This window comes from Eubalaena glacialis, chromosome 5 (genome assembly GCF_028564815.1).
Source record: "Eubalaena glacialis isolate mEubGla1 chromosome 5, mEubGla1.1.hap2.+ XY, whole genome shotgun sequence".
Taxonomy (NCBI): Eukaryota; Metazoa; Chordata; class Mammalia; order Artiodactyla; family Balaenidae; genus Eubalaena; species Eubalaena glacialis.
In genome coordinates, this window is record NC_083720.1 from 13,436,987 (window position 1) to 13,452,337 (window position 15,351).

At 33.8% G+C, this 15,351-nt stretch overlaps 1 protein-coding gene across 1 annotated transcript; it reads right to left on the bottom strand.

Moving 5' to 3' along the window:
- Positions 1-1,255: 1,255 nt before the first annotated feature.
- Positions 1,256-14,440, bottom strand: C5H4orf33 (chromosome 5 C4orf33 homolog). Its single transcript, XM_061191092.1, has 6 exons — positions 14,398-14,440; positions 9,140-9,329; positions 6,658-6,718; positions 4,219-4,270; positions 3,874-4,073; positions 1,256-2,006 (listed from the first exon to the last, which is right to left on the bottom strand). The coding sequence occupies exons 2-6, from the start codon at positions 9,318-9,320 to the stop codon at positions 1,901-1,903; spliced, it is 600 nt and encodes a 199-aa protein (XP_061047075.1). The 5' UTR covers positions 9,321-9,329; positions 14,398-14,440; the 3' UTR covers positions 1,256-1,900.
- Between the last annotated feature and the right edge of the window lie 911 nt (positions 14,441-15,351).

The following is a 15,351-nucleotide window of genomic DNA, read 5'->3' on the forward strand; positions in this document are numbered from 1 at the left end:
AATTGCTGGACTGCCTCTTTGCTTTCTTGAATGGAAGCGTTTGACAAACAGAAATTTTAAATTTTGATGAAGTTCTATTTCTCATTTTTTTTCTCTTTTAGTTAGTGCTTTTTATGTCCTATTTGAAAAAAATCTTTGTCTACCCTTGAATGTGAAGAGTTTTTCTAGAACTTTTTTCATTTCACCAGTCACATTTAGGTTAATTTTCCTGTAGGTTGTTAGGTAAGTTAATTTCTTTTCATGTTTTTCCAGTTATTCCAACACAATTTGTTGAAAAGACTACCCTTTCTCTTTGTCAAAAATCAATTGACTATATGTAGTTCTTTTTCTGGTTTCTCTATTCTATTCCATTGATATATTTGTCTAAATCTATGCAAGGTCATATTTTCTTCATTATTGAAGCTCAATAAGTCTTAAAGTCAGGTAGTATAAGTCCTCCAACTTTGTACTTTCTCAAAATTGTTTTGGCTATTTCAGGTCCTTTGCATTTCCATATAAAATTTGAATCAACATGTCAATTTCTACCAAAAAAAAAGCCTTCTGGGTTTTTAAAAATGGGATTGCATTGAATCTATAGATCGATTTGTGGAAACAAATTAGGCAGTTTATATTTTCTCTTTATAAATAAATCTGTAGGTAGCAGTCCAGATATGACATGTTACTCTATTGTGCTGTTTGGAACCCAGGCTCCTTTGTCTTGCTACTGAGCTATTCTTGGGTTGTCTCCTCATTAACACAATGGAGCAAGCATGTTACCTTGGGTATCAATTCTATAATTCAGGAAAAAGGAAGAGGGAAGGCAAAGGACAAAAGGTACATGGCAGCAGAGTCCTTCATCTATGAGGCATCTTTTCTTGAAGGCCCATCTAACACTGTATACTTAAATCTCGTTGACCTAAACTGTTTTACAGTGTCATTTCTACCTGCAAACGAATATGAGTAAATGTAGTTTTTGAGAAAATCCCCTAAAAATTCAAGTTATATAAAAGAGTTAGCAAAGAAGAAGAGGAAAAAGTATATCGCTGGGTAGGCAACTAGGTATCTGTATGAGTAATAAAGGTTCTTCTTCTGCAAGACTGCTAATCTCTGAGTTAAGAATGGTGGTAAAGGACCAGATTTGGTGGAGAAGTTCATAGATAATCTACTAGATGGCTTCAAGCTATGAATTATAACACAAAATTTGAAAATTATGGACCAGGAGTGTTTGATGTTTATAAAATAAAATGAAGACATTTTGACATCTTGTTTAACAGCATTAAGAAAATGTCATTTATTTGTAAATGAAAGCAGAATCTGTTGCCCGAATTCAAGACTACTTCATTCCATTTTCTGCTACAGAAGAAAAGTAGTCATAAGACAGGAAATACAGCTAATTAAATAGCACATGTATTTTAATAATGCCGTAACAGATGTGCATGTCCTGTTCAACTGAAATATGTCATTGTTTTCTATTCATTTCAAAAATGGACAGAGGAGTCTGAGTAAAGAATTATTATACATTACTATGGAGTTCAAAAATTTGCAAATAAGATGTTCAGTTGTAAGCTGGCTGAGGTTCAGCGGAGTGGGAAGAGAAATATTGATTTTGGTTGACAGAGTCTGGGATATTTGGGGTGATGGTGCTGCAAGGCAGATGGTAGAACCCCTTGGCATGATGGCTCCTGGACTAAGTGACTCCAAGAAACATTTTCACTTTATAGATAAAATCATACATGAACTTTCTACTTTCTTGTTAATTCATACACAATTTGCCACAGAGATACTATATACTTTCACTGACTTCTATGAAATATTTATTGTTGAAATGTGTTCATGGTATCTTGAAAGAGATTATACTTATTATTAGTTTACCTTAAAAGGTATAGAGAAGAAATGATTGATATGGTCATCTACTATACTCCTACACATCAGGTTTCTCTATTAGCCACAGGTCTGACTCTGGTTGTTTCCACTCTTCTCCAAGCAGTGTGTTAAAATTGAAAGGCTTGAAGTATTCCAGACGATGGCTAAATGCAAAGAAAAAGATGGTTGGAATTGAAATGAATTATGCATTTGTGAAAAAGCTGTCCTGAAGGGCTATTTATTTTGTTATATCTGTTATAGGACATTCCATTTTAAGAATATCAAAGGTAAGATGTATTCTACATGTACAATTTTCTCACTCTAGCAATCATTCAACTCTGAAAATATTCACCCATATCTCAAAGCACTCTCCTTTCAGTTCTGCAGATAGCTCCATCTCAGCTGAAGGGAGAAATAAAAACCAACCCTGAAAACCTGACTCATTCCATCTAGCCTTAAACAAATCATATTATACTCTTACAGATGTTTTCATATTCAAACTTTGATGATTTATATCAGTTATGTAAATAACTGTTTTTTTTAAAGTTTCAGCTCAACAGATTAAAGAACAGACTCCTTTGCCAAAGCAAGGCAGGTTTATGTAAAAGAGGGTAAATTCTAGTTCTTTTCTTTCTAGGAAAACCATTTAACCATTAGGAAGCTTTCTATTGTGGTTTAATGAGGAGAGAAAGGTTAGCTAACGTGCTGCAATGGAACTCAGCTCTGTAGGAAATCACTCTGCCCTAGCCAATGGCATAATCATACTTTTACCTAGAGTAAGCCTCCGATAACCTATACATAGGAAGCCTGAATACAGGAATACATTAGCTTGTGAAGAGCCAGAGAAACATGCCATCTTGATATGAGAGCCCTGGGTGAGTTACATCTAGATTCCTGTCCTACTCTGCCCATCTGACCAGGCTGAGCCAGTTTTAGTCAATCCAGATTAAGCAGTTAAGAAAACAACAGCGAAGGATAAGAGAAAGAAAGGGAGAAAGAGGCTTTTCCTAGAAAAGCAAGGGGAAAAGGGAAAAATGCATCTAGCAGAAAAAAGGAATAAGCTAGAAGAGATAAAAAGTCAAGTACAGCGGAGTAAGAGCAAGACAGGAAGGGCAAGGGAGAAGGAGAACAATGCAGCGCTTTCCAAGTGTGAAAAGGCAGCGAAATATGTGTACCAGAGTGCAAAGCCCACTAGGATGTCTCTGTTAGGCTTTTCTAAATATGCAGATTCACAGACTATGTTGGCCACTTGAGTACACTCTATAGCGCGGGAATCTCAGCTTGCCCCAGGACAGTGGCTGGCTTTCCTCCCTGAGATGGTAGTGTTTGCAGCGGTCCATGAAACATTCATAAGGCTGGCCAGGGTTACATGCTCCTTAAGTGACAGCTTCAGGTGCAAAGAGATCAGACTCAAAATGGGAAAGCATAGGAGATCTCCTGGCTTGTATGCCCGCTGTCCAACAGGAGACAGTATTTCTTGCAATAACTCCCTAGGTATGGCTTCCAGGGTCCCCACAGAGAACACTCCTGTTAAAGGGAAATCCCAAAGCTGTGCTGTCTCCATCTATGCTGCCTAGAAATATAGCTGACATTTTTATCCTTATGAGGTTACCGGGAGAAGAGAACTAGAGAGTTGACTTAATGTCAGATTCTCAAGCAGCAGGGGAAAGGATTTATTAACCCTTTGCTCACACCAGGAAACACAGATGCCTCTGGCCATTTAGCTCTGAAACGGATCATAAATAAACTTACAACCACACTTCTATGCCAGTTGTAGTAATACTCACTAAGCAAGACTTTTCTCACACTGCCATGGAAATCTAAGTGCTCTACTGACAGCAGTGAGACAGACTATGTTTGTCCAAAGTCAGTCTGCCAAATACTCACTGAAGACCATCAGGAAACATAGGACTCTACTTGGTGCTTTTACACGTGTCTTCTTTGACCAAAAAATGTTACTACTACTCTACCAAGAATTAATTTTTAAAAACTCTTATAGTTGGGACATATTTTCATTTATTTTCTACTTACAAATCAGGTTTTTGTCCTTGCTGCAGCTCATGTGGAAGTACAGGGTAAAGAGCGTCATAGCTTCTTTTATCTTTTGATCCATGAATTGCAAATGAATTGAATTTTGTCACATTTGGTGGAAAATAACTCCAAGGAAGATAAGCTCTACCTTCCCATTTTGTCTCTCCTCTGGACGCTTTGAATGATAGATCAAGTTCTTGCTACAGAAACAACATGTGAAACACATAAGGTAAATTCATATTTATAATATATTAACATTTAAATATGTATATATTAACATTAAAAAATATATATATATATATCTTATACACTTAAGGATTTTGTCTCATATTTTTATTTACTTACTTTCCACACATTTCTTTTTCCAGAGAGTAAAAGCACCAAATGCTGTCCATGGCTGTCAAAATTAAAATTCTTCATGAGTGTTTGAAACAAACATTATTTTCTTCACTATCCTTCATATCTGCCATGTGTATGCTTGTAACTAAATTTCCAAATAATTAAAAGATGCAATATGAATATTGGATAATTACAGGGACAGCCAGCATGTTCAGTTACTTAAAAATGGCTTCTTTGAGTTTAACACTTTCCAGGCAATTGCCATCAAATGCATAAAGCTACACATGTTCAGACTCCTTTTTATATTCTTTAAATAGGAAACTATATGAAATACTTCAATTGGTTAGATGGTACAAAGTATGCAAAAGGGGTGGGGTATCTGGAGTTCATAATAAAACTCGTTTCAAAAATGAAAGTATCCTAAGGGAAGCTGGCACCAATTTCCAGGTCAAAAGCCAACAAACATATTAAAGGTTATTTCTATAAGAAAACTGTCTTGAAGCTCATTAGGAAGATGGAAGATAAAAATATAGATTGTCTAAAACTACTTAACAGGTTGAAGACTTTAATTTGTAACTATTTTCTCATACAACTGTCCTCGACCTATCTGCCTGCTGTGTTTTCCTGTTTTCAACCATTAGTTCTGACACTGATGTCACATCTTCAAGGAGAAGCACGACATACTCCCAAAAGAAAATTCTAATAAGAGAGCATAATTGGGATTATCCATGTCAGTAAGAATCAAAGGATTTCAAATAGTTACATGAAGCAAATTTACGGTCTCTGGAAAAGACTATATCTAAACATTTTGACACAGATGGTCTGTTGGGAGCTTTTCAGGAAGGATTTCCTTCAAGAAACTAGTCTAACAGAAAACAAGTATTCTTTTCCATTTAAAATTTCTCTGCTTCTTTTTACTGTTATTATGCAACCTTAAGAATATCCTAAGAACAATAAAAGTTCTTAAAAATTCAAACAAACATATTCAAGTTGCTTTCCTAGAGGTTAACTGTCACAGGAGTTGATTGCCTGAAGCAAAACCATGATTCTTCATTATTAACTATCCTAATGTATCTAAAAACAAACTTTTAGAATTTATTAATTTTATACATTATGGTTATTGAATAATTTCCTAACAAAAGATAATCTAATTATCTGATGTATTTATCTGATGTATCTTATGCTAAGTCATCACTTTATAAAAATAAACTGGTATTATCATCTAAAAATTTAAACTAAGGATGTAACTTTAGAAATCTAGCAGATCCAAGTTCTTGACTATCTTCTAGACAAGTTATAAACCTATTTGCCTTAGCTTCCTTACGTGTATGGTGAAATTTTCTTACCTCACATTACAGTTTATGAGAATTAATCATATTTTTCAATAAAAGATTTTGGCATGTTAGTTGAAGGGTAACAAAGATATATAATTACTCTTCTGAAAAATATAATTGTGAATAGCTATATTTTCCACACTAGCATTAGCAAGAAATCAAAATAAGGGAAAAGAAGATGATATCTAAAATCTCACTGAAATCAATTGTTTGGGACTCTGCTCAGCTCAGTCTACAAAAGGACAAAGGCTACTAGATAACAGATGCTGAAAAGTATTTAAATGTCATTTTAAATGAGTAATGGAAATATAAAGAAATATTTCATTACTAAATATTAACTTAACATTTCTTATAATTTAGATAACAGGTAGGTATAAATTTACTTTTTGACATCTACAGGAAAAAAACTGCCAACCAGGTAGAGAGTTCCCAAGGACCGGTTAAATTTGTACAAAGAGAGTCCAAGGTTAATATTTTTCATAAGTCTAGGAAAAGCCATGTGTGATTTAGTTTTTATCCTTGGCACTGAACATAAAGTGACACAGTATACACTCAGTAAATGAATGATGAATAAAGGAAGGAATACATGAATACATAATTATGTAATATATAAAATTAAAGTTTAATCTAGTTATTAAAAGAATCCCCTAAAAGAAACATTTTCATAAAGTAGTTCAATTCGTTATACCTATATGCCTCCCTTTATTTCTAAATAGCTAATATATAATAATGCAAATTTACAGAGTAAATAATGACTATGCCTCCCTTTATTTCTAAATAGCTAATATATAATAATGCAAATTTACAGAGTAAATGAAAGAGTTTTATAATAATTTTTCATTTTGCAAAAATTCCTTCAAATTTATTAGAAAACCAACTACATTAGTGAATTGAAAATAGTATCAACATAATATTTTCAAAACCTTATATATTCTACATTATACATTTACTTGAAAATAAGGAATTATATATAATTCAGATTAATTCAAATTAGCATTCTGACTAGTTAACTAGAATTAGTGAGCTTTTACTATATCCATATGATTTATAATTAGAAAATAATGTGTTCAAAATACGTAGTAGTGAGTTAGAAGAAATATTTTATACGTACGGACAAAGTTCAACTTCTAAATACTGTTCAGTTATGTCGTTCAAGAAAAATGCTTCCACAACTTTTGAAAACAGAGATATGACATATTGAGAAACTTAATTTTGCTTTAACAATAAATAATTTGTTTATACCTTTAGAATATAAAGTGAATTAATGCATTATTTTTAATTAAAGCTATATCACCACTAGGAAAAGGGGAAAATAAAATAAATAGACATTGCCTGGAAGAAAAAAATACATAGAAAATAAATCATCATTTTTTCCCCCATATCAGAGTGCCATAAAATAAAAATATTAATGAAGCCTAGTCCTGGTGAGGTTGTAAAGAAACGAACATATCACACAGACTCTGAGCTAGTTATCTTCTTCTAGGAATTTATCCTAAGGAAATAATCACACAACTGAAAAAGAAGTAAGATGCTATTCATCAAAGTACAATATTACTCAAAAAGAAATGGTCTAAATTGTTATCTCCTGTTATATAAATAAATATCCTATTATATAGGAGACCTGTTAAATTATGGAATCTGTGTATTCCATGTAATAGAATATAATGCAGTCATTAAAATAAAATATACAGTTAAATATTTTTTGATATAGGAAGATATCCATGGTATTTGGTAAGTAGGCTGCAGAGCAATAACCAAATGCACATGAAACAAAAATATGCACGTATGCCTGTGCCTAGATGCCTGCAAAACATGCACAAGAATGTTATGGTTGGTTATCTCTGACAGGTGGAATACAGGTGAGTGATTTTTCTTTATAATTTCCTGAAATTTTCTGAGCATGTTTATTTTAAAAACTGTATAATTATAAAAGTGACACATGTTTCTTTTAAATTATTAAAAGAACATAAACATATATGTAAGTAAAAAGTCAAAGTCCTTTTCTTCCCACTTTGCTCTAAAACCTATCAGACTTCTTCTGTCCTTCCATAATCTATTTTACCTGCATAGATTAAAAAAATATATATGGAATCATTTTCTGATTACAACTTGCTTTTTTCACACACACACACACACACACACACACACACAACTGTACAGCATATAGATACTTAATTCTTTTTAATTACTGCATAGTATTCTTCTATAGAATGTCATGATTTATTCACATAATTCTTTATTGATAGACATTTAGGTTGTTTCTAGTTTTCCATGTGTTATTTTTATAAAAATAAAATATCTAAGATATAGATATAGCCCCATCAACAACTCAGAGTCTTATTGTTCCTTTTAAAGTCTTTTACCTATGGCAAGGATGGTAGGATGAAGAAGAGATAATAAATGAGAGAAACATTTAGGAGGTGAAACTGACAGGACTTAACAAATAAATCCAAATATGGAGAGTGAGAGAGAAGGATACCTTGGAAAGATCTCACATTTCTACATTTGGTGATTCGATGTATTATAGTGCTACTGATTGAGATTGGGCAATTAGTGAAAGAAGCAAGCTTATGAGAGAAGTGGATGAGTTGAGTTTAGGACTTGTTGAGTTTGGTGTCTATAGTACCTCCAGTAGATAACTCACATTAGTGTGTACACCAACAGGAAGCTGGTATATACAAGTTCTGTAACAATAAAAGACAACATGTGTTTAACATATGATAGATTAACACTGACAAAATGCACACTATACAGATGGTATAGAGAAAGTAGATGTTAGTATGGACTAGAAGAGTCATCAAAGGTTTCTTTGAAGAAATGAAACCTGAATTGGACCTTGAACGATGTGCATTAGAGGCAGGGGGACTAGAATGAGAAAAGGTACATGAGTGAGAATATGCACGAATGAGACTATCAGCCTTTTGGAAGTCAAGAACTTTTGGTTTAATTTGATAGCTTGATTCAGGAGTACCCTGGAAGCTTATGGGAAGGGTTTGAACCTTATCTTAGGGACAGTAATGATTTGTAATCTAGGAAATGGCATCATAAAGATTATTTAAGAAAGATAAGTTTGGTAGCTTAATTAGGATTCATTAGAAGGTGATCATACAGCAACCTGAAACTGGAATTTCATGGCCGGTCTTTTAGCCCTCACTTAACGTGTAAGATTACTGGCCAGTATAAAATAAAAACTACATTTCATGTTTAAGTTAATGGTGTTTTCATAATTAAGTGAAACACCCCAAAGCTTCCATAAAGAAGGTTTATAAGGTGAAAGTGGCAATTTGAAGATACTTAAAAACAAAACAAGTGCTGAACTCTTCTTAGAATAGGTAACAGAAGGAAGGAAATATAGCAGCAATTAAAAAATCTGGATTTGTAACTGCCATTTTTCACTGTTCTAGTTATACAGTCGAAGTCACATAGGTAACGTGAAAAAGTCAAGAGTGTGAGATTGGTAGGAAATATCAGAAACTGCACATGTCAGTTGCTCAGAAGCACTCACTTCCTTACAGCAAGATAAAATAATAGTTCTATGAGAGGTTATTATAAAAAGATTTATGTCTGCAATAAAATACAGTACTTCCACTTACCTTCATAATCCCACAGTTCATTGAAAGGCTTTCCTGGTTCTCCTAGTGGGGCTGGAGGATCATTGAAAAATGGAGCGCTAACTTCCATCATCACTCCTCTATCACCTGGATTCAGCCTGACAAACACTGGCTCATGCTTCACTGGAAAACCATCCCAAGTGTGTTCAATTTTAAAATCCATTTGAAGACTCTAATGGGACAAAATATTTTTTAAAAAAAACCTCTTTAACAATTTACAAAAGTTTCCTTTAGAAAGAAATGAAATGAAAATTTCAAAGCCAAATTTCAAAGGCAGGAAGGCAGCAGAGTGACAAGAACAAGGTTCTGAGAGTCAAAAGGCCGTTTGTGTTATGGTAAATCATGAACATGGAGTTCTATTATAAAATAGGTAGTTGGATCCTAAAAGCTTTAAGACTTTAAGTCTAGATCCACCTCGAGTTACCTACTAAAGAGTGTATCAAAATAGTTTTTAAGAACTGTAATTAAATCCACTGCAAACTGTTCATGTATTTAACAACTCGAAGCACTATGAGTTTATATGCCATCCTTTGTCTTATTGTAAAATGTGCAGATGAATTACTGGATCCCCTGGGAATCAAGATCTTTATAGTAAAATTCAATTTGATTTTTCAAAATCTCTATAAATGAGTGCAAGCTTTGCTGTTAACACCTGTTCTTTTGGCTAAAACTCTTTTCTTTTTGGGGTGGGAGTGGAGGGGGCTTCAACCATTTGAAGGCAGGCAGAGTTTAGTACTGCCTTCCCTAGTCTCAGGGTATGGTTTTTCTTAGCCTTTTCAATTTTTGATATTTCAAGTGTTAAATGACCATTTGCTCGGTTAATCCCTTTTCTCCAATTGAAATATAGGAACAAAATCTGTTATCATTTAAACTTTGAAATAGACTAAGTACATCTGATGCAAGCAGTATTTGCATTTTAAATTGTTACTCTAAGGATTAAACGGAAGGACATAGTATTATATTAATAAAATTATGTTTTGTTGAATACTATGGATCAAACATTTTATAAACATTATCTCATTTAATTTCACAAAAACTTGTAGAGGAACTATTTTTATCCTCATTACAAACAAAGAAACAGACTTGTCCAAGGTCAAATAGCTAATAAATCAAGAAACTGAACCAATGTCAGCCATGCTTTCCCAGATGAAGACATTTCAGGAATCTGCAAACAGATGAAAACCTTATTTTGGGAATGATGGATTCCCCTAAATTATACTAGGTCCTTACGTCTTGTCCAAAAGATAACCTTGATTGTAAATGATGGTATTTCCAGACTAATTTCGCTTATCTGAAGTCACTGAATGCATTTCCTTGCTTCATGTTATTTTTATTGCAAGTAATAAAGTTTTATATTTTGAATAAATTTATTTCTTAACATTGTTTTTCAGGTTTATTGAGGTATAATTGACAAAAATTATATATATTTAAGGTATACAATGTGATGGCTTCATAAAAATATACTTGAATAAATTTATTTCAACAAATATGTATTGAATACCTACTATGTGCCCAGCACTGGGAGATCCAAATACGTAAGTTCTGTGTCACATACAGAATCCAAGATCTCCAAAAACCTTTTTGTAAAGTATGTAGCTTTTCTCAGTTTTCACTATATGCTAAGGAATTTTAATAACTTCTAAAATTAAAAAATAGTGCTGGTATTGCAACCCATTTGCAACTAACAGCATTTCAGAAGAGGATATGTTCAGCAATTTATATTCTTCATCACTGAAATGAGCTCAGTGAGTGGTAAGACTGTATAAACTGATTCTGACTTATGTGGAATTGAGTCCTGATTTGCCTGGAATAAAATACCTCAATAATAAATTTATTTTCTTTAGTTGAAATATCAAGGCACATTCTTCAAAATAAATATATCACCCTCTACTACAAATTTTGGTACGTAAGTACCCTCTTGCAGCATATAGGAAGGAATAAGAATAAATCAAGATGTTAGAAATGCTGATTAAATCTGATTCTGGCACCAATATGCTATGCTCCTAACTTAGGGCTTGACAATTCTTGACAATCCTGGGAAAATATAGCTCAGCGACTAGGAAGTTTTGGTTGATTCACTAATTCTCCATGCAACCAGCGTATCCACAAAAAAATGCTGTACACATTAAAGGGATCCCTATCCTAATCAGTGGGTTTCCACCACGGAATTTTCAACTCCCAGTTCTTTTAGGCCATCATCTCTATGTCTAAATGGAATTAAACCATATGCAGTGATGTGCTCCTAAAAATGGCCTGTCACTTCCATGCACACATGGTGGGTCATGGTCAGAGTATGGCTTCAAATTACTTCAAAATGTAATTTTAACTGGAAGATAAGAAGAGATAAATGATAAAAGCAGAGCTACTCTTGTTGGCAGTATAAGGTACTGAAAACCTAAGTCTTTCTACTGGTTCTTTCTGCCTTTTCTCCTAAGATTTCTTTGAATATTGTCTGGAAATTACTGCAAGAAATATCAGCTAGACTTCCACTAGTAGGGAAGAGTGCCATGGCTGACATGCCCAAGGGTAGAATATAATTTTGGCTTTTTGCATAAAATGACCTTAGTTTCTTATCAGAACAACAAATTCATTAATTTGTTTAAAGAACACTCACATCAATCTAAGCATGCATAATATAACAAAATCAACCTAAAAATTATAGGCCTGCTCACTAGTTTACAATCTAATCTAAAGATAACATGGACCCAGACAGAGACAATTGATTTTCAGCTCCCTGGGGACACTTAGGATTGTGGAGGCTTAACCCCCACTACCTTTCAATTTTCATTGTTTGCACACGTGCTCATATGAAGTAGAGACAATTTGTTTATTAATGTCTTTCACAACCTGGGCTAGTGGGCATCCATGCAGCATTCCATTCTCTGTCACTCTCTATTGCCCATACACTGCAGTTTTGATTCACAGCACTTACACTACATGACATATTGTACTTGTTTTATTTTCTCCCCATCCCTAGCTAGAATGCCTGTAAGTAACAGGAACTTATTATTTATTTGTGGAGTGAATAACTGTTCTAGTCTCTGGATCTAAAATTTCATGATTCTAAGATTTTATGCAGGAGAAATCAACTGTTAGTGGTATCACTATCTCTTTCAACACTGTATACTAGAACAATGGCAAATAACTAAGATAAGACATCATATCTAGAAATTTCCTTTCAAATTAGTTTATCAAAGGTTTATTAGCTACTCACTTTGTTTCGGGCACCATAGCAGGTGCTGGAGAAATAAAGTGTAAGAAAGTCTATGGGGAGTTGGGGATGATTCTCACGTAGCTAATCAACCAGGACTCATGTCCTAACCGACCAGATCTATTAGCAGTTGGTTCATTTTCCACTCCAATTTAATAAAGTTGGATCCCCACACCAAACTAAGCTTTAAATGAATCAAAGATATAAACATAAAAATCAAACCAAATAAAATCAAGAAAGTAAAAATCGGGAGGTTGTTTTTAAAAGATGATCTTAGAGCAGAAAAAGCCTTTTAAGATATAATCCCAAACCCAGAAGACATTAAAAAAAAAAAACAAAAAAACACTGATACATTTGGCTATATAAACATTTTTTTAAAAAAGCAAAAATCTGCCTTCCTCCACCAAAAAAACCCCATTACAAAATCAAAGACAGTTTGGGAAAAAATACCTGCAACTCATAGTTCAGACAAATAACTAAATTCTTTAATGTTTAAAGGGCTCCTAGAAATCAATAATGAAAAGACCATCCCAACAGAAAAATGGGTAAAGATATGAATAGCCAGCTCACAGAAAGAAAATACAAAATGTTCAGTCTCATTAATAATGATAGAAATGCAAATTAAACAATAAATTTCTATTTTTCCCTTAGATTGTCAAGAATCAGAAAGTTTGATAAAATGCTGTGATAATGAGGACGCTGAGAAACAATCAATATATTGCTGTTGGGGCATAAATGGCACAGATTCTGTCAAGAGCAATCCCTCAATATCTATCAAAATAAAAAATGCAAATGACCTGTGACTCAACAATTCTAGTTCTAGTAGTTATTACACCTGTACATATTCGAAATGACATGTTATAAAGATATGTACTGTAATATTGTTTAGAATAACAAAATATTGTAAGCAACTTAAATACCTATCAGTAGAGAACTAGTAAATAAATTATGCTATATCTTACAAGGAAATACCACACAGCAGTTAAAAAGAGTGAGGCAGCTCTATATATACAACTAAAATATATTAGGTGAAAAAAGCAAGGTGCAAAAAGTATACATTTACTTAATAAAAAGGAAGACTATTTGCATAAATGCTTGTGAATGCATATACTATCTCAGGAAGCATATAAAAGAAACCAGTGTAGCAGTGGTTGCTTCTTTGGAGGGGATTATCTGCCTGAGAAAGCTGAGGAAGCAAGATTTACTTTCAACTGTACCAGTTTTTTTTTTAACCTATTTGAATTTTATACTATGATAGACATGCATTTATTCAAAAATAAATTATTAAAAATATGTTTTAAAGTCTAATTTTAAGCTGGATCTCTCAAACAGTATAGTGACGACCTCTTTTCTCCCTTACGTTATATATGCTGAACATTTCTAAAAAGTCAGAATGAATATTAGGAATATTATTAAAAGAATACATTCATTCAAGGTGAACACCATTCTATTATACAATTTTTATGTTGGCTGTGTAAACTTTCTTAAAAAGAATGTTTATTATTAATCTGTATTTTTCCACATTTTAACTTCTATTCTTCAAATTATTCTTTCATCAAAAAAAGTCGAAGATAATTATTTTCATGCTTTACTTGTACTATGGGAAGACCTTTAAAAGGAAATGAAGGAAGAGAAGGGAGACGGAACCCCGGAGCATTAAAAGCCTAGAGAGGGAAAAAAAAAAAATTCCACAAAGGTTAAAAGAAGGAAGTTATGGAAAATGTGTTTTCTCAACTGAACGTTTTGTGAGGAAAATTTCCAAATCTTCTATTCACGAACTTTTTTTTTCAGTTTTCTACAAAAATGATTTTTTTTTCAGTTTGCATCTTCCCCGCCCCCACTCCCCGTCTCCCGCGTCCATTTCCGAGAGAAACGGAGAAAGGAGGAAGTCAGCCCGAAAGTGGGACGAAACTGTGCCGCCAGGAGAAGCCGCTGAAAAATAAGTTGCAAGAGAAAAAGCCAACAAGACTAGGAGAAGGTGGGAGGAACGACAGAGTGGAGAAAGCATTGACAAGGAGGGAACACAGACCAGGAGTCTCTTCTCGGGCCGACACTTGCTCGCTCCCTGCGGCCGAGGTCAAAGGACCTGCGGCTCCGCCCCGCTGCCCGCACGCTCTGGGGGAGGGACTTGGCGGACTGAAGCACAGACACCTGTTGAAGGACCACCGCTGGTCCTTAAAGTCTGAAGACTTTAAAGTCTGAAGACTTAAAAGTCTGAAGACTTTTAATCGTTCCACAGAAGTCTGAGCGGTTTCCTAGAGGAAGAAGGAAGGGCAACTCAGCAATATTTAAAATTGTTGCACAATTTAAAAATCAACTGTAAATCATAAGATTACAATAGAACACGTCCGGCAATAATTCACTTAATGTAACTAAAGGCTAACTGGCTATATAAGCAAAAATTGTAAATTATATTACACTAGCTGTAAATAATATTATCCTAGCTGTAAATTATATTATACTACTGGGAGGTATAAATATAGTGGTCAATGATTCTAACATTGGGACCAGACTGCCTGGGTTCAAAATCGAAATTCAGGCACTTTCCAACTGTATCATCAGCAAGTTATGGTAAAAGGGATTTAAAAATAGCAACTACCTTACAAGGTTTTGTGAGGATTAAATGAGTTAATATACATATAAAGTATTTAGAACAGTGCCTAGGGCATAGTAAGTACTAAAAAAAGATGATTATTATTAAAGTATATAGGTTTGCCTAAAGAAAACACTTTCCTGTTCAAATCATTAAAATTACCTGTTTCTGAGGTGGTTTTCTTATAGAAAACTAGACTCTCAGACAGGATAGTCTGACCCTTGAGATCATGGAATATGGTTAAGTGCTCTAGAGATATGGTTCTGGTTGCTTCAGTCTTAACTATCCTAGCAGTTTCGGCATCTATCAGCCTATTTTCTTTTTTTAATAGATCTTTATTGGAGTATAATTGCTTCACAATACTGTGTTAGTTTCTGTTGTACACCAAAG